The 27,221-nt window shown below is 35.0% G+C and overlaps 1 protein-coding gene across 1 annotated transcript in view; it reads right to left on the bottom strand.

Annotated features, from left to right (window-relative positions):
* Positions 1-27,221, bottom strand: part of DCC (DCC netrin 1 receptor) — a 1,088,896-nt gene that overhangs the window by 276,143 nt on the left and 785,532 nt on the right. The window contains exons 10-11 of the mRNA XM_070627604.1: positions 8,050-8,198; positions 6,267-6,405 (exon numbers count right to left, since the gene is read on the bottom strand). Of these exons, the coding sequence (XP_070483705.1) occupies positions 6,267-6,405; positions 8,050-8,198 (288 nt within the window). The remainder of the gene's footprint in view (positions 1-6,266; positions 6,406-8,049; positions 8,199-27,221) is intronic.

Genomic DNA, 27,221 nt, shown 5'->3' with positions numbered 1-27,221 from the left:
TGAATCAATTCTAGGAACAAAGGAGCAGTTTATCTTTCTTTGTGAATTTTCCAGGTATTTTGTTTCTCTTGCCTGAATTTTGATTGTCTCATTCTTTCATGGAAGAAGGAAGACCATAAACACCTTTCTGTGTAATACTTGTAATGAATATTTACTATATCAAAATGTTAATATTCTATCATTTGAGTAATTCAAAGACAACTATTCACTGAATGGCTGTTATGTGTCAGTCACTATTCTAGATATCTTGGATGAATCATAAACAAAATAAAACTTTCTGCCCCACAATAGAAATAGAAGTATTCAATAAATGCTTAATACATATTAACCTATAAAACAAGTAGTCTCTATCCTGTTCAAGCCAAATCGATGAATTTAGTAGATAAGAAATGCTCTCAGCATCTTCAGAAATTTAAGGGTCATTTTTTTGTCATGTTCTCCCTTCTTTAACATGAACTTGGACAATATCTATGCTTTTCTAGGGTACTTAAATCTCACCTTGAATTTACCTATGCTTTATTCTGATTTTACCTTCTGAAAAGTAATAACGATGAGGGCATGCTATATGTCTGATTAATCTTTTTTATTCTCCAAACCTGATATTCAATTAATATTTACTGACTCAATGATTAAATGAGCAAAAGGATGCTTGCTTAAATGTTAGCTCCTGGACCTTTCTGAACATGATGGGAATTGTAATCACTTATTTTATTGTGATTTTGAACTTCTTGTCTTAGTGCTTAATATAGTTTGTAGCCAATGTAGCTTGTCATAAAATACTCACCAGTGGAATTGTTTTTCATTAACTAGATCAATAAATGTTCTTTCAAAACTATTTCATAATTTAGAAAACGGACATTATTATTTAATTTCTTTTAGTTCATATTACGGTCTTCTTATCAAATACAGAATATAACCCCACAGGGACCAGGATTTTTGTCCCTTTTGAAGTTGCATCCCTAGTATTGACAGGAGTGACAGGCATGTGGGTCACATTCAACAAATATTTGTAGAATTAATTAATTAATTAATTATAAAAGCTTTTTCATATTCTGGGTTTCAGTCACAACAAGATTTATTTTTGAAATTTTGGTTTTTAAAATTAAGGTATAACCTATATACAGGAAAGTACACAAATCTTGTGTGTATGACTGGACAAAGCTGTATGTGTGTGGGTGTTTTCCCATTTAAACACCACCTAAACTACAGTGTAGGATATTTCAGCACCCTGGAAAGCTCACTTGCCTCCCAGTCAATACCCTTCTAGAATAACCACTATTCTGACTTCTAATACCATAGGCTAGTTTAGCTTGTTTTTAAGCTTACAAAAAAGGAAATCATATTTTTTTTTCCAAACTGGCTTCTTTTGCTCATTATTATTTCTTGAGATTCATTCATGTTGTTTCAAGTGCAGTGGTTCTTTGAGTTCTTGTTTGTTTTTTGTTGCTTCCTAGTATTATATGACTGTTCTTTTTATATTTATCCATTCTTTTGATGAATGGTATTTGGATTATTTCCAGTTTGGGGCTATGAGAATAAATATGCTATGAAAATTATTGTGCATGTCTTTCAGTGGATAATTGCACTCGTTTTCTTCATTATATACATAGGAGAGGCAATACTGGTAGGAGCAGAAACTCTTGTGAGGTTTCCACATATGTTAAGCTTTAATAGATACAAAGTTTGCCAAATTGATTGTACCAAATTACACTCCCACTAACAACATAGCAAGATCCAATTGTCCTATATCCTTACCAACATTTGTTTTTTTCAATCTTTTTAATTTTATTAATTTGGTAGGTATATAGTATTTTTATCTGTTTACCCTGAGGACTAGTAATGTCAAGCGTCTTTTCACGTGTTTTCTGACATCTAGATATCCTTTTTTGTTGAGTTTTTAAAGTATGTTTTATTAACACAGATCAGTTTCCCCCAAAACTCATCTGTAAAATTTTCATTCTTTTATTCCATTTGCACGTTACTATTATTAAAACATTAAGATATTCATTTTTTTAGAGCTAAAATAATCAAAAGGGCTCTTCTGCATCTGGCAATGTTCATATCTTCTCATCTCTACAAATGCTACATTAATGAAATAGACTTCCCTGAACTACCTTCACAGACCTTTGGCCAGCCCAGTCCAGTCTCCAGGAAAGGGAAGAACGCACAGGCTTTAATAAGATGATCTCTGCATTTTTATTTAAAAGAGGAAAGATTAGAGACAGGCTTGAAATAACAGTGATGTGTGTGATCAGAGTACTAAACAAACATATCCTCACAATGAGGAAGAATTCAATATAATCCATATTCAAATTATTCTGTAAAGCATTGAAAATTAAACTTTGTACAAATTAAAAAAAAGCTGTGCTCTCAATCATATAATTTCATAAACTTCTGAAAAATATAATGCCTTAAAAGCAAAGTTTGGAAATTACGTCTTAATATTAAGGCATAATAAATCACTCCTTAAACATAGAAAAATATTCTTAGTTTATATTTCACACGGTGGTGTAATATTTACATGTCATATTATAGTTTACTAATCACATTACACCCATTTTTTGACCAATCAAATAATATAAAAATATAATTTCAGTAACACGAGCTGAATTTATGATAGGTGATTAAATTTTGGAGGAAGAAGGTAACAGATTTATCATGTTTTGTTCTAGGTTCTGTGCTAGCTGATATGTAACTCTCAAATGTTATTTTGATTTAAGTTTATAAATGGCATTTAACTCTTCAATTCCAGCAAGCCAAGAATATATAAGAGAAAAGAAAAACATGTGCTCTCCTTTTGGTAACTACCACAATTTGAGAAGTATCAAGATTATTTTCTGTGTTAGGAATTGTAAGCCAATATAATAAAATCTCAAAGATCCTTACAACAATGGTATTGTCATATTTTGTCTATTATATTTACAATATAAATTTCTCTTACATTTTATTGATAGCACAATGGCTATTCTTGCCTTACATAGTCAGGAAAGAAAGTAGAGAATTTTTTCTACAGTAATTTTAGTTATTGAGCGCCACTCTCTCCTTCTCACTATCAATTTCCATATTATTTAGAGATAAATAGATACAATAGATAGGATCAGATGCTTGGTGGAAGTGAGTGGAATCCACATTTATCTGAGCCTCTTTTTATTGGTCTTCCCAAGATGTTTCATTGCTTCAGGAAGCAGAGGGGATGGACATAGTTCATTGCTTCTCTCTTCAAAATGCCAAGCAATTCATCATTTACAATAGGTTCATTAAAGCCAATCAGAGGTGTTTGGTCTGGAAATTCCCCTCAATATGGTGGAACATGCTGGTTTGAAACCCATGATGAGGAGTCATTCTGTGGAGTAGGTAAAGTTCTCACATTTGTAAATTAATCTCCATTCAGACAGGTACTTGAATTCCTTCCCTTAGCAAGTATGTGCTGTCCTGTATGCATAATTTATGGATTGAAATAATTCATATATAATCAAGAGCTTTTTACTTTAAGGAATTAATATGAAAAATTTATTATCGAAGAAGAGAAACTCAATATGTTTTCACAGTAAGTCATGCCTCTTTACTTATAGACTCGTGTGAACTGGCTCTGCTGCTTACTAGCTTTTGTGACCTTTTTTTGTATTAGTTTCATCATCTGTAAAGTAGGGAAAATTAGTGTATCGTGAGGGCAAAAGGTTAATAATGCAAAGTGACTAGAGCAGGGCCTCACACTAAGAAGTATTCAATACACATTAGTGATAGTAAGAAGCACATTCCTATAGTTGTTTGCCTATGAAATTGAGTCCATCTGCTTTTGGACACAGGGCAAGCTGGCATGGGCACTCATAAATGTTCATTCATTCATAAAATCTGTTAATGACTTATCCATCTCAACTACTTCAAGAGACAGTATTTGAGAACAAACTGGCAAAAGTAGTTACATCCCATACTAAATTTTAGTCTGCCCAGATCTGATGCTCTGCAATCTCAGTGAAGAAACGGATCGTTGTAAACCAATGACACACTAGGTGAAGGAATTTGAACAGGAAACAATGTTTCTTCCAAGAAAAACAATTAAAGCGGAGCTTAATTAGAGATGGCAGCTCATTAGGATAAAAATCTTTATAAGCATCTTAGCGTAATGGGGATGTCATTGGGATAATTAATTCAGAAAAAAATTTATTTTAATTTCATTTCTATTTTTATTCAATTTTTCTGTGGTCCTAATATAAATTTTTATGATAAGGATATCTCCGACCGGATAAAAAATATGATTCTGTCTACAACAAAGATGCATTTAGACACAGTTATATATTAAATTAGCCACGCAAATGAGAAGTCCTAAAGATAAGACTATACATGTGAAAAATTGTACAAGTTTGGCTGAACTGTCTGATTAATTCAATAAATATTTACTGAGGTAAGATGAATACAAACATGAAAACAACATCACCTCTCATATTAAGGAGCATGTAGCACAATGAGAAAAAGAGACATGTGCATTGGCACAGATAACATTTATTAAACACTTAAAATATGCCATGGTCAAGTTTTAGGTGCTTACGTGGATTAGTCCATTTAATTTTCACATTTCCCTTTTACAGCATCCATAAAGTCAAGAAGAGGGCTTCACGACTGAGGACTAGAAGCAGGTGCCTATTAAATGTGATTAAATACATCTATATATGATGTGTGACCTCAGCACGGACAGCTTCAGTAGAGAGGAAAAGAATCAGCTGGACGTAGAGAGAAGTGGACTGGATAATAAGGGAATGGGAGCCAAGATACAGGATTTTTCCTTGGAAATTAAAAGAGATGAGTTGATTGTAAAGATGCATGCAGACGAGGTCAGGGAGCCCGCTCCCAAGGGACCATGAAGCTCCTTCTTCCTCCTAACAGATAAATCTGATAGAGGGAAGTTAGTGTCAATTGCACTGTGATGCTTGTGGGATTACAGTTATGAAATTCTTTTATTAAGTGACATGAATTTTCCAAGTCCTAAATGTTGCAACACTTCGAGATGATAATTCTTGGACTAATGAGTAATAATCTGTTTTTCTCACTTATAACATTTAAAACCAAAGTGGAGAATAAGGCCACAGTATTACAGTTCAGAGTGTGAATGAAATCTACATAAATTATGTAAAATATTCATTTTCATTTGTTTTCCTTTTATTTTTATAATTGCAAGTTGTGAAGTAATTTATTCTGCCAATAAATATTCTGTTCTGTCTTTAATAACAGAATCAGATGGATGGGCATAAGAATTAGATTAAAAATGATGCTGAAGTGGTGTTACATATAAAATATTTTTTTTAAGTTGAAATTGCAATTGAGTATTACTCCTGTGTCTTCCTTATACTGTCCTTAATAACATACATGCCCTTCCTCATTCCACTGATACTGTGTGAAATACCCACTCAGATACTTTCCTAGATTAAAGAATGATGGATCTGTCAAGTAATCACAAGTTAAAGTTATCTTTTTTTTAATTTAAAAGATCAATAATTTATAAAATTACACACACCAACATGGAAACTGTTGCTGGAAAGAACTAGCTTATTGCCTTTTTAATATTCATGGAGGTCACATCTCTGCATTTTTGCACCTGCCTGAATATTCACTGGCCCCACAACATACATTAAATTTCCCAACGTTTCATTATTATCCATTTCTTAAATATCCAGTTTTGTCTGCCACTGCTTTGTCAAATCCATTCTCTTCATTAAGATTTCTTCCTCTCTTTTATGGCATTTAAGAAAATACATCTGATCTTTCATTTGCTAGGCAAAGTACAACTAAAAGCATACATTTTCAATTTTAACACTTTCAATCCTGGATTACTTAGCCTAAATCTTTATGATGTATTTTAAAACTAAGAGATGTGTGTAGGAAGATTGTCTATCATTTACACTTTTTATCATCTACTTATTTTTAGAATGAGAAATAAAAGAAACACACCAATATAATTAGTCTACACACCTGCACAAATGTGTGTCTTTATAGAAATAAAGAAAAACACAGAGTTATTTTGAGCTTTTAGACAGTAGTCACACTTTGAAGATTACCTATTAGGACATCCTGATTCAGAGAGTATACCTTTTGAAAGTTTGAATTTGATTAGATAGATAGTTTGAGGGAATTAGCCAAATTTCTAATTTATGCTAATATATTCCATAAACTTTTAGTTAGGAAATATTGAAAATGGAGTCTATGACATCCATACAATATTATTTCATTATCATAACAAATACGTGAGTCAAGTTTCATTGTGTATAACTTACCATCAGAAAGCGTAACCACTGTTATATCATCAGTAGACACTCCTGGCCCATAACGATTATAAGCTAGGAATCGAAGAGTATATTCCGTGAATTTTTTCAGGCCTTCCAGCTTATAAGACAGTCCATCAACTTCTATATTCTGGAGACATAAAACACCAAAACTGTTATTCACGAGGCACATTAAAGCAGAAATGGCAGCCATTCTGAGCAATGAATGATTTGGATTTTAGACTCTTACTCACAAAACTACACTCTAGCTTTATAATGAGTTATTGTAAAACCTAACTTGTGACATACACGCCCCCAATAAGCCCAAACCACTCTATAGACTCCTAGTTAAAATAGCACCATGCTATTTTTACAGTCATTAAGTTCCAATTTGCTTAACACCACCCAATACATTGAATGGTGTGCAGTATTCCGCCCACACCAAATGCTGACAGGCGAAGGCAGCTTGTAAATCCATGGGAACAGAGAGCTTCTCCTGTACCCTAAATGGAATAATTCACCAAGCAGCAATAGATTTCTGCCTTCCCTTGCTGAAATATACCCACAGCTCTTGAAACTGACAGATACTTTGCCACAATTTTTCTCTCTCAAAATGCTGTGAGGGAGTTTGGAACTGTTTTCAGCACTTCACAGCTGCAGAAATGAGGTACTGGAGGTGAAGGTCACTGAGAAATCAGAGTCACTTTGCTCTAGAAGACCCATTATTTAGCTCTCCACGATGATCCTCACACTCACATCTATCTCGGCTAACATTGGTTTTGAATTGATTTAAATGGATTGGTGAAATGCATTACTGAAGAGCTAAAATGTGTAAAAAAAAAGTGGATAGAATAGAAAGGTGAAAATAAGAGCTAAATAGCATAGAGACAGCAGATAAACAAAAAATTGGAATGAATGATTACACAGGAGGAGCTCTTAGTAATTCTTATCTTATAATATAACTTGGGACTTGAACTATTTCTGAATAGGACTATTGCAAAACATTTTTTTAAATGAAAAATCTCCATCATGCAATTTAGGTGGAAGCCTAAAGACAAGACTATGCTTGCAAACTTCACCACACATCCTAAGAACTCCACTATCTCAAGGTCACCTCTGGATCATTCCTATTTAACTACACACTTGTCGATATATCTTTTTCCACATGAATTTGAGAATCTGAAAGTAAACATTTCCATAGTCATAAATATGTCACAAAATAGAACTGCTGAGTTTCATGCGCCTCCCTAAAGCCTTAGTTACTCTTACTTTACCTGAAAACCTAACTTACCTATTTTTAGCTGTCTGTGCTAACCACAGATTAGAAGCAAAATGTAAGAGAGACGAAGGTAGCCTTCTGAAGTGGGGTATAAAGAAAACAATGAAAAGTGATCGCTGACAGCCCGATGGTGGAGAGAGGACAGAAATAACATCAAATATATGACAAGAGCATGTTGGCTGAGGTCATTGAATATGATCTCAATAATCCCTAAGGATAAGGACTGAAAATGCAAATGCTTTCTAAGACCAGATGGATTAATACAAATGTGGTTACACTGGCCCAGGCCACTACCTACTCAAACAAAAAATTTGCATCCTTTATATCGACTTCATTTTATGGCCCATTTGTCTCTCTTACCACCAGAAGTCAATTAAATTGTTTAAAGTTTCCAATAACAAAAACTTCAAAACTGATCAGCTACCCAATAAATGTGCTGGACACTGGACTGTATCAAGAGCTTGCAAATCTCTTCCTACAATAAGTGTCAGCAGTGGGGACCATTCCTCTACCTACCTGTTCCTTTCCCGTGGACACCTCAGTGCAGAACAATCTGTAACCTTGGACTGGACCATTTGCATAGGCGGGGGGTTCCCAGGTAATAAGAATTGAGGTAGGTGAGGTAGATACGGCTTGCAGGTTTTCTACTGGCCCTGGAACTTGCACTGTATATAAGAGAAATTGATTAGTATAAGAGGGTTGTCTTTGCTGAAAAAACCAAAATTACATCTTTTACACTTCAAGGAAGTTATCGCAGCATGTACTATTTTTAGAACCAGATAGAATAAGAATATAAACATATAAAATATAAATATAACATAATAAAATTTTAGAATCATTTCATTGTAAAACTCAGAAGAGGGCTTATATTAATCCAAATTGCTTATTTTATTTTTACAGTTGAGGAAACTGGTCAAGGAATATGTGACTAGGATAATGGCAGAAAAGGAGGGAGTTTCTTGATCTGATCTAAATTCCTAATGTGGAAAATTTTCCACTATGCTAATACATCTTTGCCTGTGTATTGTTAATAACTGCAGAAGGAAAAGAGAAAATACTATTAGAACTTAAATGTCATGGTTCTACTTACAATTCAAATAGGCAGCACAGCTATGGATAATTTACCACATTGTCTATATTTAAGTCAGCATTTTAAAATCTTTCCCAATTCTGGGTCCTTTAAATTCATTTCAGGATTTAATTTTCTATTTCACTTTCTAGTACTCCATTTTCTCTCATAACTGTTGCTTCACTTAATCAAGGATAAGCAGTTTTCTCGTTAAAGAAATTAGATAACACAAGTCCACAATCACTTAACCAAAACACTTGTGTCCAGATGCGTTTTGAGATCCAGAAATTTTCAGATTTTAGAAAGGTAACGTGGTGCATATGCAGTGTTTTCTGGAACACCTCTAGTTGGGTCTGTGGTAATAGCCTGTTATCAAATCATGTATTTAGAGCAAAACACATGACATTCACACCAAAGAGGATTATTAAAGACAAAACACAGCCTAACATAAGGTCAGGTCAGGTCAGGTTAGGGTATGAAATGAGTTAAGCAAATTCTACAGATTTTGAATTTGTGCATACTTTTTCTTTGTGCTTATAGGTCTGAATATAAATATACAGTTTAGAAGTGGTAAGTGCAATAGCTGTGTTAGTTACAGTAATCTAAAATAAATAAATGGTCTCACCATTGCAAGTGTAAAAACAACCTTAAGTTAAACGTGCTATGTATTTTCCCAGCCTTGGATTCTACTGAGCTTTGGACAGATACACAATTTAGGCCTCCAATACAACTCTGACTTTGAACTTCCACAGCAAAATAGCGTATGAAAACCTGGCTGATACAATGTCTGATGATACACTTCTTAGGTCAGCGTGGAACCTGTGTCTCTGGTTTATTTTCAGAATTTGTTCCATGGAACCCAGACTCTTTAAAGCATTACTACTCACACATTCATTTGGAAAAACGATTCATGTCAGAAGCAGGTATTTATGTGACCTTCACATGCTTTCCCACCAGTCTCCAAATTTTGAGCATCCATGTTATTGACAATTCCCAGCCCCCTGTTCACCGCTTACAAATAATAAGCAATCTGTGGGGAGATACTAGGTTAGGACCATGTAAATATCATGCTCTTTATCAAATTCTCTTGGAGTTAGCGTCTATTAATGGTTCTTGATGCAACCAATTTTACCAGAATGGTTACAAAATGCTGATTTTTGTCTATTCAAGCACTTCTGCCTTAATCACTTGGCACTCAGCATTCTGTTACAAGCAAGTGCCCATATTTCTCTCTTTAAGTATCTATTATCATGTGGGCACATGGATTCCTACTTTCTTATGATCTATAATTCATTATTGTCTTTAATTATTTTGGAGTTCAAATTGTCCCAGATTTGGCCACTGGGGTTCTCTTTAAGCTCGTCCCTCTGTTCTTGTGACATGCCCCATCATTTACTGAAGCACTTCCTTTTTTTCTGGCATAATATAGTCCAGGCTCATCTTGATCCTGCCCCAGCTCTGGAATCAAACATTTCTCTAAAGATTTCTGGTTCCTTTTAGTGGGAAATGGTATTTGAGACAAAGATCTGGGTGTTAGCTGTGTTCATAGCTACTTGGGCATCCTTGTTTCTAGACTGTTTCAGCGAACAAGAAACATATGAATATATGTACAAAAATACATACACAAATGTTTATGAGTGTACATATATTCAGATATACTGATACATATGCATGTTTTTCATGACTTTACAGAGATACCTCCCATTTCAATCCATCTCTACAAGATTCATTCTTGCCTTCTCCATTCCTCTTATATGTATCCTTTCTTCCACAAGGAAAACTCTGTGTAAAGTATTAACTGAATGTGTTCCTTCTTGCTCTGCCTTGGTTAAACTGAAACGGCATTGCTGACTGAACATGGCTCATTCTGAGAACAAAGATTCAGAATTAAAAATGTCCACACTTCAAAGCCATTACTCCTGCCGTGAGATGTATCAACTCCAGGTGGTGTCTAGGAGAAAAGAAGGGGAAGAAGTGTTTGGGGAGTTTTCGCTTATCTGTTCCACTGGGGCACAAGAGGGTGACACGAAACAATTCAAATTGTCTTCAATTTTTCAATGTTTAAGGAGCAAAGAAGAAGAAAACGAATTTCACCTCCCCTAAACCATCACATGCATAGTTGGGGTCAACTTTGCCGACAAGGTCGAAGTAATGAGAAGGAGTAGTGCCCAAGTCACTCTCAGAGTTTCCTAAGGCTCCTAGTGTGGCTTGGAAGAGAAGCTAGAAATGAGCCATGAACCCCGAGCGAGCCACCTGATAATCTGGAAGGACAAGCTGAGAGGGCCATCTAGCATGTCAGGGCTGGGGGGTGCACAGCCTGCCTCACTGTGACTCTGGGTGCATGGGAATCAGATATCTCAACCACACGGTGACTGCCATCAGGCCTTGTAGGGAGAAAAGACTACAGGGATGTCTCCAGCTCAAGGCAGCATCTCCACAAGAACAAACGTTAGTTCATACTCTTCCCTGATAAGCCCAGCTGTGGCTGCTTAGTGTCCTGGTTGTTTGTTAGAATGATCAAAACTCTCCACTTAGTCTCACAAATAATAGGAATAGCTGTCTTCTCCACAGGCATATGTCCAAAGCTAGGTATACAGAAAGTATTCAATAAATGTGTATTAAATGAATGACTGTATATACAATTATAAATGTTATGGTAAACCACAAGCCTAAAATACACTATGTAGTCAAACTTGTTTGATTTTGTTGATTCTGCATTGTTACCACAAGTGATCAGAAAATAGAGTTTTCCTAACACACCTGATGAGAACTAAAGTTGGTATATATGTGTTTGTTGTATGCATATGAGCCTGTATGTACTTTGCCCACCGTGTCAGCTAAATGTATATGTAGCTTAGTTACTGATGGGAGAACATCAGGGGGTAAGTACCACAATCTGAATTCAGTTAATACAGGTAGTACTAGCCCTGATCATGTGTTCACCAGCTGAATTATTGTCGTTTCTTAATGGTCATTAGACACCATCAGGAAAAAATGTGTGTTTGGGTTTCCAGAAGAATTTAAGTAGAGATAACAGATACCAGAAGTAAAAAGGAGAATTCAAACCACTTGGTTTAAGTAATCACAAACAAGAGTACGTGTTTTTACCAATTTCCAGCCAAATGATAACATTTTCTTTGTTGGTATAAAGTTTCCAATTGTCTTTTTCTGAAAAAGGATTGCTTTTTATTACTAAAGTATTTCCTACTTTAACTTTTTGTTTTAAAACATAATTTATTTTATGATCTGATTGTATTGGTAGATTTTCTTTACTATCCTCACATATTAAAATAAAAATACCATAATACTATGTTGTTCCAAGTAAATATAAACATGAAAGTATCAAAGAAATTGCATCTTATCATAAATACTCATATCTTTATCTATTCTAATCTAATATATGCAAGTAACTCATTAATTAATGTCAGCTTAACCAGCTAACTTTTTAAATATAGATACACATAGATAGAGATATTAGACATATATAGACTAGATATATATATAGACATAGATACAGATATATCATCTGGACCAAAATATTACCTGCACATGGGATATTCTTTTTCACAACACTCCCGCTTCTGTCAAGACTACGTGTTTCATTTAAGCTATTAAATGCTTAGTCTTCATCACAACAGTGCTATAAACTCAAATTCCTGAATTCTCTAATATTTTCTTTTGAACTATAATGTTAACATAAGTCTGTGGATAATATATTGTGTTTTATGTTGATTCTAGAGATATGTGTATGTATATATACATATATATATACTTGTGTATTTATTCAGATCCATATTTGTAAAGTATATTTAAGTATAATATATACTTACATATAATATATACTTATATATTTACATACTTTTAGATGTGTGATTTGCTATATGCTTATTAGGAAGAGAGAGAGAAAGAGAAAAAGAGAGACTCAAAAATTTTCCACAATAGGAATTAGATGTGAAATCAATGCAGTTAATAGCTTCAGTCTTCCACTCCATTACATTTCAGTATGTCAGTTGAGAACCTTAACGGGCTTAACTGCTCATCATTTCCAAGATGTCTTTAATAATCCCTACTGATCTCCTCAGTTGGACAATAATTTTGTGGCAAACTGCATCTAATTTCTCTCCATCTCTATTCAAGTTACCTGTTTCTTCAAAGAATGGAAAAATTTCAGAATAGATGCATAATCTATGCAAGTAATCCATCAATCAATGTCAGCCTAACCAACTACCTTTTTAAATTTCAATATGGCATTATGGTAGAAATTCATTATAACATCTTTACCTAAGAACGAATTAAATACTTATGTTGGAGTAAATGAGATGTATTATATGTCACTATTTGCACTGGAAGCAATAATTTCTCACTATATATATAAATTTATAGTATAACAGAGCATTTTTAATGAGATATTATTGCACATTAATCAAAAAATAGCATATAAAAGTTAGCTGAATCTTTAATACAGCATAATTTATCACATATAATCATATTGAAGACAGGATGTGTGTGTGTGTTTGTGTTGTATATATGAGTGTGTGTGTGTATGAGAAAGAGAGAGAGAGATGGACAGAGAGAGAGAGGGAATATTACAGTTTAATGAGCTACAATTGATTAAGATGAGAGTCAGAATGTATGGTTTCTTTTCCCTACTCTATTTATGATAGAGGCCAGTCATTGACATCAAGGGGTCCATGGATCCCCTAAAATTGTATGCATATTTTCAAGAATGTAATATGTACATTTTTTTAGGTATAGGATCCATAGTTTCCATCATTAGTGTCTATGATTTCCCAAACGCTTGCTCCCAATGGATTAGATAATATCTCTGGATTCTTTTGGTTCTGAAAGTCAGTGATTCTTTATCATTGAATCATTGGTAGTAAATGTTAACTTCTTTATGATGTAATAAGGTAATACAATTTACTTTGTTATTTCTCTTTAAAGAGACATCTTCAACTTTCAATAAAATGCTACTGTTTCAAAAGCTGAAGCATGTTTGTGAAACAGACTTTCATTTCATTTTCCATATCATAGGTAAATCAGAGGCATTTGAATTCATCTGCTCTAATTCACCAAATATTTTAGGTTTTATGAGATGTTACGGTTTCTGATGATCAAGAAGTCACATAGCATGCATGAATGAACACCCTGTTTTCTTTTTCTTTCCCTTCCTTGCTGTTTCTATTCCAATATCTATCCACTCATCTACCTTCCTGACTTTTATGTACTGTAAGTAATTCTAACTGCTATCTCCAGTACTGTAAATGTCAATCAGACTAAAGCCTAAATTATGATTTATCAAATATATGGTTCTAAAAATATCTTGAGAGTTTAAATAATCCTTTCCAAATAAGAATGTGAATATAAGGTTTTCATAGAAAAAGCTTTAGAAGGATCAAGCCATGCCACTATCTTCATGATACTGCATGAGGCTGATGCTTTTTCCCCATTACACTGATGTTTCTCAGCTGGAAGTCCAAAATGAAGACAAATGCTAGTGTCAGAGAATATGTAGTTGAACATTTGAATATTTAAAGTCTTTTCAAAATGACTATGTAATGCAGTGTTCCTAAATCACCCATTTAACAGCCACCAAATCCTTTTCTTTTTAGAATTAAAGTAACAGTGCGTTTGAAAAAAATATCACGTGTTGTCATTCAAAAAATGACCTATAATTCACATGTCCTTAATTCAGGCCAGAATTCTGAGGATGATTCTACCTCCTTATTCATTTGCTAATTTAAAACGATTCTTGAGGCTATTTTTAAAAATGGGTAGTAAGGGATCTAAGTAATTATCTGTTGTGATCCAAATGGATTTAGACCACAAAGCTCTATTTAAGCAGCAGCTTCCAGGGCCGATGATCTCACTGAACGTGTTTCAAATGCAAGCCGTTTCTGAAACTATTTGCATTTATTGATAATAAAGTGCATGCTTTGATTGCCTCTTTGATTTTTTTTCCTCCTGTAGTTAACAGCTTTAATGATATTTCTATGAAATCTGTTTCTATTCTGTATGGGGAATGCAACATCAAAAAGCCCGCAGGCAATGTAATTATTAACATAATGAAAACCCTTCTTGACTGAACTATACATAGTTAGGAGATATGACAGTAATTTGGCAGGGAAGAAGCACAAACTATGGGGTAGATTTCCATTGCAAAACCACAGGAGTCTGACACGGTTTGGTGGGAGGAAACAGTTATTACCTGATCATTTTACTTTTGGTTTTAATTGGTGCTTTCTGCTAACTCACAGTATACTCAATTGTGTCATTGTATGTGTGAGTGTGTGTGAGTGTGTATAGATATATACAGATATACCTGTATAAACACACACACATATATATAATACATATGATTTATATGACTTACATATTACTTATATACACACACACATAAATGCTAATATATTAAATGATGGATATTTTTGACAGTGTTGTAGAAGAAACTTTAATGATTCTCTGATTAAAGTAGTCTTGAAAGTAGCCTTCTTGTGATTGATTCTTCCTAGAACTGGAAGTAGTTTTACAAAAAAAGTGTTTATAGGAACTGACCTCATGATAAAGTCTTTTCAGTGGGCAACTCAGGTTTTCACTAACACAACCCAGAAGTAATAGCCCTGGTGAAGCACGTAGAGTATTTTGAATTTCACTTCAGAAAGCACAGGCTTGCAAATGTAAAGTGCGGTGGAGATGTAGATTCCTGACTGCATATTGAGGTCTCAAACCACTTAAACTGGAGATTTCGAAGTAATGTCAAAGGCAACTGTTTTTATGATCTATAAAAATTGTCTAAAAGATACTATATATTGAAGTTAAAAACTTGAAGTTTCAGTCAAACGTGCTTAAGTTTCGTATCACTGAAGGCATGATGTCATATAAACCTAATCATACGGGCTATTTTTTCCTTTAAAATATGTTCCCAGATTAGGTTGGGGTCGTCTACTTTCCATTGTGATTGAAAATTTTAGACAGAACTATCAGCTGATTTAGAAATCTAGTCGTATTTTTTATGTGTTTAGCATACACTGCTATCTCCAGTATTGTGAATTATTATGGTAAAAATTTTCAAGGAACTTATTAGGGCAGAGAAAACACAAACACACACCCATACATACAAACACCTAGAGAGGAACAATAGGCTAAATATATATAATCAAGGCTAAAATCTCTCTGGACAGACAATAAAGTATGTAAGAATTCTAGAAGTAGATCTACTGATGAAGTATATAGTAATCAGGACAGTTACGAGAAGTTCATCAAGAGTATTTCTTGAAGAAAATTAAAAATTGCACTGATGGAAAAAAAAAGGACAGGGGAGTTCAGATGTGAAGGAGGACTCTGGTGAGTCAGGATACATGGGTGTGAATGAGTTTAATGGGTAAAATGGCCTTAATATTAGCCTTTCCGGAATAGAACTTACATGTTAGTGAATGGAGAGAAAAAACACTACATATTTTGGGGAAGGCTTTAGATGATGAGGTCTTTAAGTAAAATTAGTCAAAGTTAGTCTCATTACTTCCAAAGTGAACTAAATTCATGATGGCATGATTAATCAGAAAACAGCCCACAAGCATAGAATTATCAATTATTAAATTGCTTTTCTATTTTGTTAGTATTATCAATAAATCAAATGATATTCTACCAATTTTAGGAAGATGTAGTGTGTCTCAAGATACTTGAAGAAAGTTTAAAAATTCATCCACTTTTTTCAAGATATTTGTCTCTAAAACTTCAGTTTGGGAACAAGTGTTTAGAAACGGAAAAAAAAAAAAAAAAAGACCTCATGAATTTCCCAAGAAATTGTCAAGGACTTTAGAGAAATTCCAAATAGAAATAACAGAAAGGTGAAACCATCTCTGAGATAACTGCTGAAAAAGAAAATACCCCAATGTGAATGAACACCTAAATCTTGAATCCTGGATCAAAAACCTCTCTCTTCTATTTAATAATACTGTATGCCTGGAACAAATTACTTAAACACTCTGCACATAATTTTCTTATGGGTTCATAATTTCTACATAACAGGGCTATTACAAGAATTATATGATGCTATATACAAAAGCAAGTGTTCAAAATAACATGGTAGTTAAGATTATTGTTACCTGAAATCAAGTCCCTTAAACTTTTACAAATTTTGGTTCCCTCATCAGACAATTGGAAGAATAAGTACTTGCTCTTCTTAATTCTCAAGACTGTTAGAAGAACATGAAAAGATAATCAAGGTGAAAGGGAAATGAAAAACAGCATTTCATAGATGCATAGGGTGTAGCATGAGTCCTGACCAGGATAATGTTTATAAACCAAACATGGCGAAGAGAGTGCCTGATGAAAGAATGGAGATTTGCCTAATGTGTCATAATAACAGATATAAGTTAAGTCTTTTGACTGTCTCATAAATACTCCACATAGAGTTACTTTTGTGGTTATTATACAGACTGCAAATTTATGTTTAATTCTTGTAGAAGAATTCCAAGCATAAATCCCTAGGAAGGGCATGCGTAGGCCACTTGCTTGCTTCACACTTATTTGCGACTCCTATATACTTTAGGATTGTATTTCTGCACACAAAAATGCCAATTCTCTATCAATAGATATGCATCAGAGAAGGAGGTATCTTCCACTTATGTGCCACCGGGAGTGTTTCCTATGGTGATAATGTAACTAAATCCCAGGGACCTTTCTCAAAGTTGGTTTGTATTACGTTCAGTATGGGAAGAATCAATATTTGATGTTTGTAGTTTTAGTAGAGCGATAAATGACATGTACAGATTGCTTTTATTGAAAAGCCTTGCTGCCGTGTCTTAGAAGAGAAGGAAGTAGCAATCTTTTTCAGACAGTCCAGGGAGTAGGTTTTTCTATATAACAAAAATATTTTACCTTAAAAGATACTGTCTCTAGGAAGAAATTTATTATTTGTCTGTTTCCATGCTTTAAAAGATAAGGAACTGCCTTAGGTAAACTGACCCTTGTGGGAGGGACCATAAGTTAAGGAAGAAACGTAGAACTCTATTCTCTTATCATGTAACTTTCACAGAAGTCAGAGATCTGGGCTACTCCGATCGATGCAGGAGATGCCAGTGGATCCCATTTAATAAAGCTTTGGTGAGAAAGACTAACAGTGAAGAGTGTGGCCTCCAGAATTAGAGACCTGGGTTCAAATTTAGTCCCCTGGCTCAGGCTGTGTGGCCAGGGTCAAGTTACTTATTGTCCTTGAGTTTAAATTTTCTTATCTTAAAAATGGGGTGAATATCAGTACCTACCCAATGGGCTAGTTGTGGAGATTAACAATAAATAATTTATGAATGGCATCTGGCACAAAGGAAATGCCCGATAGATGGTAACCAATCTGTACAGTGTGTCAAGCATTATGAGAATTGACAGGAGAAACAATGAAAGCTTCTTTAGAATTTACAGTCTAAGGTGGTACACAAGGAACTAGGAGAGGGGTTCGGAGAAGGTGGGAGAGATTGTCAGAGGCAGGACTACTCTGGGCCTTAAAGACTTTGGGAGAGTTTTGATCTTTAAGAATAGGAAAGGAGTTGATGAAGTTAAGCATTTTGTACTTTGTCCACTACATAAAGAGTGAACTTAAGGGGGAAAATGTGGATTTTGAGAGAATATTTTATAGTACAGAAGAGAGAGGTTAATGGTTTGAATTAGAATGATGGCAGTGGAGACAAATAGAAGGAGAGAGATTCAAAAGCTATATGCAAGGTAAATTCAACAGCATTTGATGGATTGGAAGTAGGGCAGTGAGGAGGATAGAAGTATCAGGAACGACTCCTGTATTTCTGAGTTGCATAGCTGGTTCTGTCTGGTGTTGTTCACTGAGATGGGGAACACTGGCCTAAAACTAGACTGGGCAGATGTGTGGGTGTGTGGATGGGTGAATATTACAGCTTTAGCACCCACATTGGGTTTGAGTTACTTCACTATACACAGAAATATCCATCTGGTTATTTATCCCCATATGGACTGTATAGCCTAATCTTTTTCTTCACTTTTATTTCTCTTTTAATTTCTTGGGTTTACAGCTAGATACTTTCACACCCTACTTCTCTGAATGACCTCATAACAGACTTTTTTCTTCTTTATTTATTCTTGCTGCAATTTTCTTCTTTCTTTTTCTGTATATAGTCATCTGCTATTCAGGAACATCAGCTAGTCTCCAGATTTGTGATCATCTGTTTGTTTTGTTCCTACCTAACTTAGCTCCTCTCAACACACTCTAATATTTTTTAAGGCATTTAAAATAATTACCTGAATTAACAGATCAGACTTTGTTAAGGCACTTTTTCTGAGTGACATATATGCATGTTGAGGAATTTTGCTCCCTTACTCTCCTGATATTTGAAAAAAGAGCCCAAGATATAATATCTTTCCTAACAGTGGCAACAATAAAAATTCCAATAACATTGAACCTGGGTACACATCTGACCTTGACAATACTGAAATTAATATTCACTTGGCGATTCTGCTAACATTTATCACTGAGGAGCACCTTTAATGCCCTTACACATACATGCATGCAAAGGGAAGATTGATAATCACACAGGAGAGAAAACCTAGTCGTCCTCTATCTCTAAGAAGGATCTAAAAGGCTCCCAGTCTGCTGACTGAAGCACCCTGAGGATTAAGTTTATTTTATTTTCAGTATTCAAAAGATAAGAAGTTTATTAACCACATGGAAGATCTGGACTTGTTCAGAGATAGCAGCAGGAAGACAAATAGACTTCAGCAGCAAATCATCTCACAAAAGTTGGACAACGACTTTAAGTAAAACTGAACACTGGGATACCAGTGCGCTGCCCTGGATCAAAAGATTCCTTTTCTTTCCCCAATCCCTCATCCTTTGGTTTTATTTTCAGTGATGCCATAAAGTGTCAGACCAAAAGGAAAAAAATATCTAACTCAGGTATTCAAAGGCTATTGATTACGATGTTCAGTAAATACAGAGTAAAATAATGAAAATAATGGCTAAATATGAACATTATTTAGATAAGTCTTGCAGAAATATTTCTTTGAAAAGGGTTAGATTTAACCACTGTGCTTGAATAACTTCAAAACTCAATTTAATATCAGACTGGTAATCTTGACTTCCCCTTGGTTGGGTATAAGACAAAAGAGTATACATCTAAGTCATGATTGTTCAATATAAATATAACCTGAGCCATGAATGCTCATCTGTAATTCGAATTTTCCAGCAGCCAGATTTAAAAAGTAAAAGTTAAATAAGTGAAATTATTCTTAATAATTTAAATTTAACCCCATATATCTAAAACATTGCTGCTTCAAAACATAATCAATGTAAAATTTGTTAATGTGATATTTTATACTTTTTTATACTAAGTCTTTAATACTCAGTGTGGATTTTATACTTATAGCACATCTCATTTGGGCAAGCCATATTTCAAGTGCTCAATAGCCACTTGTGGCTAATGGCTACCATATCAAAAATTGTAGATATAGGTAATGCTACTAGGATAACTCAAGAACTACTTGATTGGAATGGGGGAAAATTCAATATTTCCAAAGAAAGTAGCAAGATTGCTATGAGAACATTGAATTATAAGGAGAATGTAGGACAAATCATATTCAAAGTGATAAAATTAATCAAGCCATTGGCATAATCTAAAATAAATCAGTGATATGTTAAATATATTATCACATTGTTATTACTGGTTAAATGTTATGTTAAATGATGAAACATAACTCCAGAAGTAGCATCGAGTCATTTCTGGAAGTCCTAGATATTTTTGTGAATGGCGTGGACTGAACTATAAGCCAATTAGCCCCCCTGAAGAGTGGAAGTAATAATTGTTATTTTTTATTTCACAGAAAGGTAGTATAAGAAAACTTTGAATCAAGACAGCAGACTGAGGGTTAAGATCAAGCAAGTGATTTATTGCAGGGAATAGAAATTATCTGCTTAGCATGCTCCTCAGCACAAGCTCCTTAGTGTAACTCACTCAGACTGCTTATGCTCAATAATGTTGGGACTTTTAAACATTATACTGTCATGGCTATGTTTTCTGAACTACCAAGAACTTTAAGTCATTAAAGAATTGTTAAAGTGCAGTTAACTTTCAATTAATCACTTTTCCATTTCTCTGAAACTATCATGGCTAATCTTGGTTTGTATACACACACAAACACACATTAGCATTGTGGTAAGAATGTTATGCCAGTTTCAAATCTTAGCTTTGACCCTATTAGTTTTGTCATGTTTAATTTTATCACATCTAATGTAGGAGTTGGGTTGGGCCAGAATTCTTGCTCACACAGGTACAGGAGATTGCTACGGGCTGAAGTTGAAAGATTTTAAGGTGATGACACACAATTACTGCTTCCGGTCGTAGCTGTTAAAATCAGAGTAAGGATCTTGCCATCTATGTCTGGGAGGAAATACTCATGGGGTTTTTATCAGCTGATGGTCAAACAGTGGAAATCTGAGAGACCAGTGGTCAGTGTCACTAACAATTCTCAATGGCAGCTTCTGCCATTCATTCTGCAAACTCTGTTATCCAACTGATTCCTTTCACTGGGTAGTTCCCTTAGGGCCACCTAAGCAGTTTGCAGTCCTTAATATTCAGAAAGTACCATGCCCTAGAGCCTACAAGGCTGAGTTAGAATTCTAGAGAGAGGAAGAAGATAGAAGCATATCAAATATGATTTTATGGACATTAAGGATGTTTCTTAATACTTCTCTGCTTGAGAGACAGTGAAAAATTATTTTTAAAATGAAAAAAGCAGCTTCTTAATTAATTAAATATATGTATATATATTTCATAGTTTGCTCAGTCCTCACCTATGTTACTCAGAATATTGCTAACAATCTGTGTGATTTGTAGGGCAGTTGAATAATGTCCCCCAAAATTCATATGTACCCAGAAAGATCTTTGCAGAAACAGTTAAATTAAGATGAAGCCACACTGGATTATAATGGGCTCTAAACTTAATACGACTGGTGTGCTTATAAAAAGAGAAGACACACAGAGGCATGGACACAGAGGGGAGAAGGCCATGCGATGATGGACGTAGAGATTGGGTGATGCAGTTATAAGCCAAGAAATTCCAAGAACTGCCAGAAACCACCAGAAGCTAGGAAGCGGCAAGGAAGGAGTTTTCTAAAGAGTCTTCAGAGGGAGCATGGCTCTGCTAGCACCTTGATTTCAGACTTCTGGTTTCCAGAACCGTCAGAGAATAAATTTCTGTTGTTTTAAACCACCTAATTTGTGGCCCTTTGTCACAGCAGCCCTAGGAAACTAACACAGGCAGTGTGATTTCTGTTTTATAAGAGGAAAGTGAGATTCAGAAACGGTAAGTGACTTTCTAAAAAATACAGAGCAAAATATAGAGAATATCTCAGTCTAGAACCCAGGTGTTTTGCTTTTTGGTTTAGTGTTATATCCATGTTCAGGAAGAAAAGCCGCAATATTTGCAAGCAGACTTGTTTAACATAACCCTGGATTAGCAACCCAGACACAGGCCATCCCACCATTATAATGACCCATGCTGTGACTGGCCTTAGAGTCTCTGATTCCCAACTTTATTCTTTGTAAAATTCAATGATTGGAATCAACTATATCAAAGGTAGTTAACAGATTTAACATTATGTTTCAGATCATGGGGTAAATGTTTTGGATTCTTGGTACCCTGAGTTAATGGGGGATATAAGACTACCCAGGATAGAGAAAAAAGTAAAGAAAAGGGATGTTGGAAGCCAAAAGGCAAACTCCCCCTGAATTCTGTGGCCTTTGCTTGGGCCTAAACCAGGCCTCTGCTGGTAAAATTCTGATGAAGTCTCAGAGCAGTAAGTCAATTCAACCTCTGGATCATCCCTGAATAGACATCCCATTAGAATTCAATCTCCTGTTTAATGAACACAGGCAAAGTACATATCACAAAACAAGCTGGTTCTGGGCTAACATTTACTTTGGCACTAACTTGCCCCTTTTGGATTGGTTCCTCGGAAAACCTTGGCAGAAGACTGGGCTATGGATCTGAGACCTCCTTTTAGTCAATTCTCCTTTCTGGTATCAGCCACATCAAATTATACTTCACTGGCCTGCCAGGAGGCTTTCTAAGAAAGAGGCTTCTCTATGATTGACAAACCTTCGAGTGTCTTCTGTGCATGGCACTGAGCACATCCCTGTAGTGCATTCATTAGGGGCATATAGGGCACAGATGTTTCACAGTTAACAACCCAGAGAATTCTTCTATGTTTGTCTAACTGTTCAGGCTTGTCTCTATGAGAAGCTAGAGACTGCATTGTCTTGGTCACTGGCCTGGCATTATGCGACATTTTCTTTTATTGGTATATTCAAAATATTGGGCACCTCCTTTGAGCTCACAGTCTAATTAAATAAATAAAACCTGAATCCATTTAACAGTCAAGCCTAAAACGTCAACAAAGAATTCTTCATTTGTCCCCCACACCCCGCCCCAAACACACCCTCGAAGCTGGCTGCTTCCCAGTTTCCTGAGCCCAACAAATGATCCCACCATTCACCTAGTTTCTGAGATCTAAAACCTAAGGGGAAATTTAACTCATGTCTTTTCTCCCATCTCACAACCAGCAAGTCTTGTCCCTATCTTCCAAAGGTGTCCTGAATTCTACGAGTTCTCAACATCTCCATAATTTCCACCCAAACTTATGCTACCAACATCTCTGGACCTAACTACCACATTAGCCTCCTTTCTGTTCTCCTCACTTCCAGTTTAAAAGTGAAAATCATGTCAGACTCTTCTGTGCAGATGCTTCCACATTTGGAATCTTCCTTATGGTGGCTTCCAAGGCTTTTCATGGCTGGTCCCTGCTCCCTGTTGATGTCATCTCTTTCATTCTCCCTCTTCCTTGCTCTACCGCAGCGTAGTGGTCTTCTTGCTCTTCCTCTCCAGAGTCCTGGCACTTGATATCGGCTCTGCCTGTACTGTCTCCACCCAAGATCTTTGCTGGCAGCCCTTCAAATTCTTTCAGGTATCCCCTTAAATGCCGCTTCTTCAGAAAGTCTTTTCCTGACTTTCCTTTCTAGAATCATCTCTATTCTCCTCTCCCCTTAAGCTGCTTTACTCTTCTGCATGCTTTGTTTATATTTCTTTATTGTACCTCTCTATTATTAGAATATAAGCCTCATGAGAATAAGCATTTTGCTTGTTTTACTGCTGAATTCCTAGTGCTGAGAAATATAGGGTAGCCCATCGAGGGCACATAAGGGATATTTCTTGAATGAATGAAAGACATGATAAAGTTCAAACAAATTCGGAGAGTGAAAAATGAGCTTGTGGAGACTAGAAGATTGAATCGTGTGGTGAATTAACCAGAGTAAACTTTCTGCTTTTAGAAATCTTAAATAAAAATCTTAAAGTAGAAATAGAAGAGACTTACGAAATAGCCAAGAGAAGCAGGAGAGCATTTCAAACACATGCGAAAGGCACAGAGATAGAAATGAACAAATTACATGCAGTGTTAAGGAACTTGATTACATGAGGAATGATTAGAATCCAGCAATGGAGGAAGCCAGCATTTAATGAGGGCTGACAAAGTGCCAGAGAACAGGCTATTTTACACTGACTACCTCATTTAATCCTCAGAATAATCATTTGGGAATGAACTGCTGTCTCCCATTTTACAGATTTTCTTTTAAGCTTTACAAAATTCCTGCATGATACCTCCATTTTACATATAATGAAACTGTGGTTTGGCAAAGCTAGCTAACTTCAGTCAGCTAGTAAGCGAAAAAGCCAGAATTCAAATCTAGTCTGACTTCTCAGTCATTGTTCTTCACCACCTTTCATTCTCTTTCCATTCGGAAGACCTGAAACACCAATTACAGATTTAAATGAGGTAGCAATAAACAAGTTACTTGCTTTGACTATGGACTCAGAGTTCCAATGTTCAACTTTTAGTTGATAAAAATCCCATGATCATTTCCTCCCAAACATTGATGGCAACATATTGGCTCTGATTTTGACAGCTATGACCTAAACCAGTAATTGTGCATCATTACCTTAACATCTCTTAATGTCAATCTATGGCAATCCTCGGTATCTGTCAAGTATCCTGTGATGAGAAATTATAGCTCAACTCAAATCCTATACTGGATGTAATTTGGGGCTTCCCAAAGTGGGAAGATTGGGCTGAGACAGAAAAGAATTTTCATAGACTAGGGAACAGTTATGGGTTTCTTTTTCCCCTACATATCTTCCTACAAAGTAGAAATAATATATTTATTAAAACAATATAATAATGCAAGAATACTGGAGTTAGAGAACAAGAGTTAAAGTCCTATTATTATCCTTTTGTGCAGGATGTAAGATTTACCATACATTACAGCAGGCAGAATATAACCTGCAGTTAAACGAAATCATAAAATAGTGAAGTGATTTAAAGTTAAGTTTTACTTAATTTTGGTTAGGTACCACCTCAAGTTAGTCAACTATAAATTTCTTGATGTGATATTTTCTAAAATACACTGTCATATTCCATACCAAAATACAACATATATGTGCATTAAATTATATATTACTTACACACTAATACCCTGCAACTCTAACTTTAGGCTAAAAAAAAGGAAATTTGATCCCACAGTATGGTTTAGAAAAATTCATCTTACAGAGGTATTTTCATCGTAAATTTCATCCCTAATTTCTCTGATTTTATCTAGCCCATTTTATTTTACTTTCTATCCTCAGCATCTTATAGAAGGCTTGGTACATAGTAGGTACTCAATAAATGCTTGTGGACAGCACAGGTGAAAAAGGGCTCTCAAGATGAGAGAGTGTGTAAATACATATGTGATTGAAATGCCACATTCTCTTTCTGTCTTTATTCTTCACTACTCATGTTCACCAGCTCTCTACAAAATCAGATATAACTGAATGTGTTCCATAAAAAACCTCAGCTCAGCTGGTATGTCTATGGAGTAGAGTTTTATTTGGCTGTCCCAGCATGATGTCAATATCCCTGAAGATGCTCAGCTCTCTTTTGTTCTAATTCAGTTTAGCAACAACTGCTTTCATTTTGTGTAGGGCTCCTAACCAAACGAGGCAATTAAATCCAAAACAAACCTACTTAGGGAATCTCTTTATCCCAGGCTAGATACTTAAATTTCCCCAAAACTTCTCATTATTTTGACACTTTCATGTCCCCTTTCTTCATCCTCCCTAAGATCAGTGAGAAATTAGTAGTTTTTTCCATATAGTTTCTCACCAAGAGATGGCTTCTCTAACTGTTTGCTTATACCATTGGAAGAAGCCTGAATCATGCTTTGTGCTCACAATAAAGGAGAGGAAAACAGTGAGCCAGCTGAAGCTTTGTAGGGAAATTGAACTTACACTGTACCACTGTTAAACCCAAGCAACAAGTAATATTTGTCTTTCATCTTTAATTGTGCTTTGAAAGATACTTACATTTTTTTTAACCTGAGAAAATATTTAAGAAACTTTAGCCAGAGAATATGGTAAGATCTAGATTCTCTGTCTTTTAAAAATAAATCTTCTATATTAATTCAATGAATAATAAACTTTTCAACATTCAAAGGGGACAAATCTGTTAAATATGTTTTTAATGAGTTCTGCTTAAAGTAGTTTCCTCTATACTACTAGCTCCTTGAGAGTCAGGACAATATCTGACTTGCTTTCATATCCTCATTTACTAGTATAGTGTCCAGATCAGTGCAGTCCCATAGGACTTTCTGCAATAATAGAGATGTTTTCTGTGCTGTCCAATATAGTAGCCAATAGTCATATACGAAGTCTTAAAATGTGGCTAACAAGACTTAGGAATTGTCTTTTAGTTTTCAATTTTACTTAAATTTTAAGTGCTATCTAACAGTTTAAATGTGATTAGCATTGTTGAGAAACTGAACTTTAAATTTTATTTTATTTCAATATATTTAAATTTAAATAGACACATGTGGTAAGTGGTTACTATACTGGACAGTGCAGGACTAGAACTTAGCACAAATAATCATTTTGAATGAATGAATGAATGAATGAATGAATGAAAAAAGTACAGAGTGACTTGCATTTGCTTTGAACTCTTCTAGCAGTGATTAAACAACCCATCTTCTCAAGCCTGTTTCTAATTCTTCCACTAATACACATCATTCTAAAAGACATAATACCCCACCTAATTGACCATTAAATCCAAATGGATTTCTTAAGCCTTCTGTTGCTGAGGATGCCAAACCATAAGACTTTAATGTCTCCCATCTTATATTTATAATACCTGAAAATGTGTCTTGCCATGAGAGACTTTTAAAATTAAATCAGCATTTTTATGCTACCAAAAGAGAAAGAATGCCATTGCTTATCATTATTTCTTCCTACTATTAATCTATAACCATGTACACTACCTCACAAATGGACTGTTGTTGACTGGCTCATGGTCAACTTTGCAACCATAGTCATCCCAAATATTCACTCAAATCACTGTGCAGTACAACTAATAATTAGAAACCAGCTCAAGTGATAAAAGAAATGAGCTGGACAGCACTGTGATTTACTTGATTTGCTTAATTTAGAGAATCATAATGAAATAAATATAACTGATATTCAATATCTCTGCCACACATTAAGTACAGATCAGATTCTACCAGCAAATTTTAACCAA

This window comes from Equus przewalskii, chromosome 7 (assembly GCF_037783145.1).
Source record: "Equus przewalskii isolate Varuska chromosome 7, EquPr2, whole genome shotgun sequence".
NCBI lineage: Eukaryota > Metazoa > Chordata > Mammalia > Perissodactyla > Equidae > Equus > Equus przewalskii.
The sequence above is the reverse complement of the archived record's forward strand: the minus strand, read 5'-3'. Positions and strand labels throughout refer to the sequence as shown.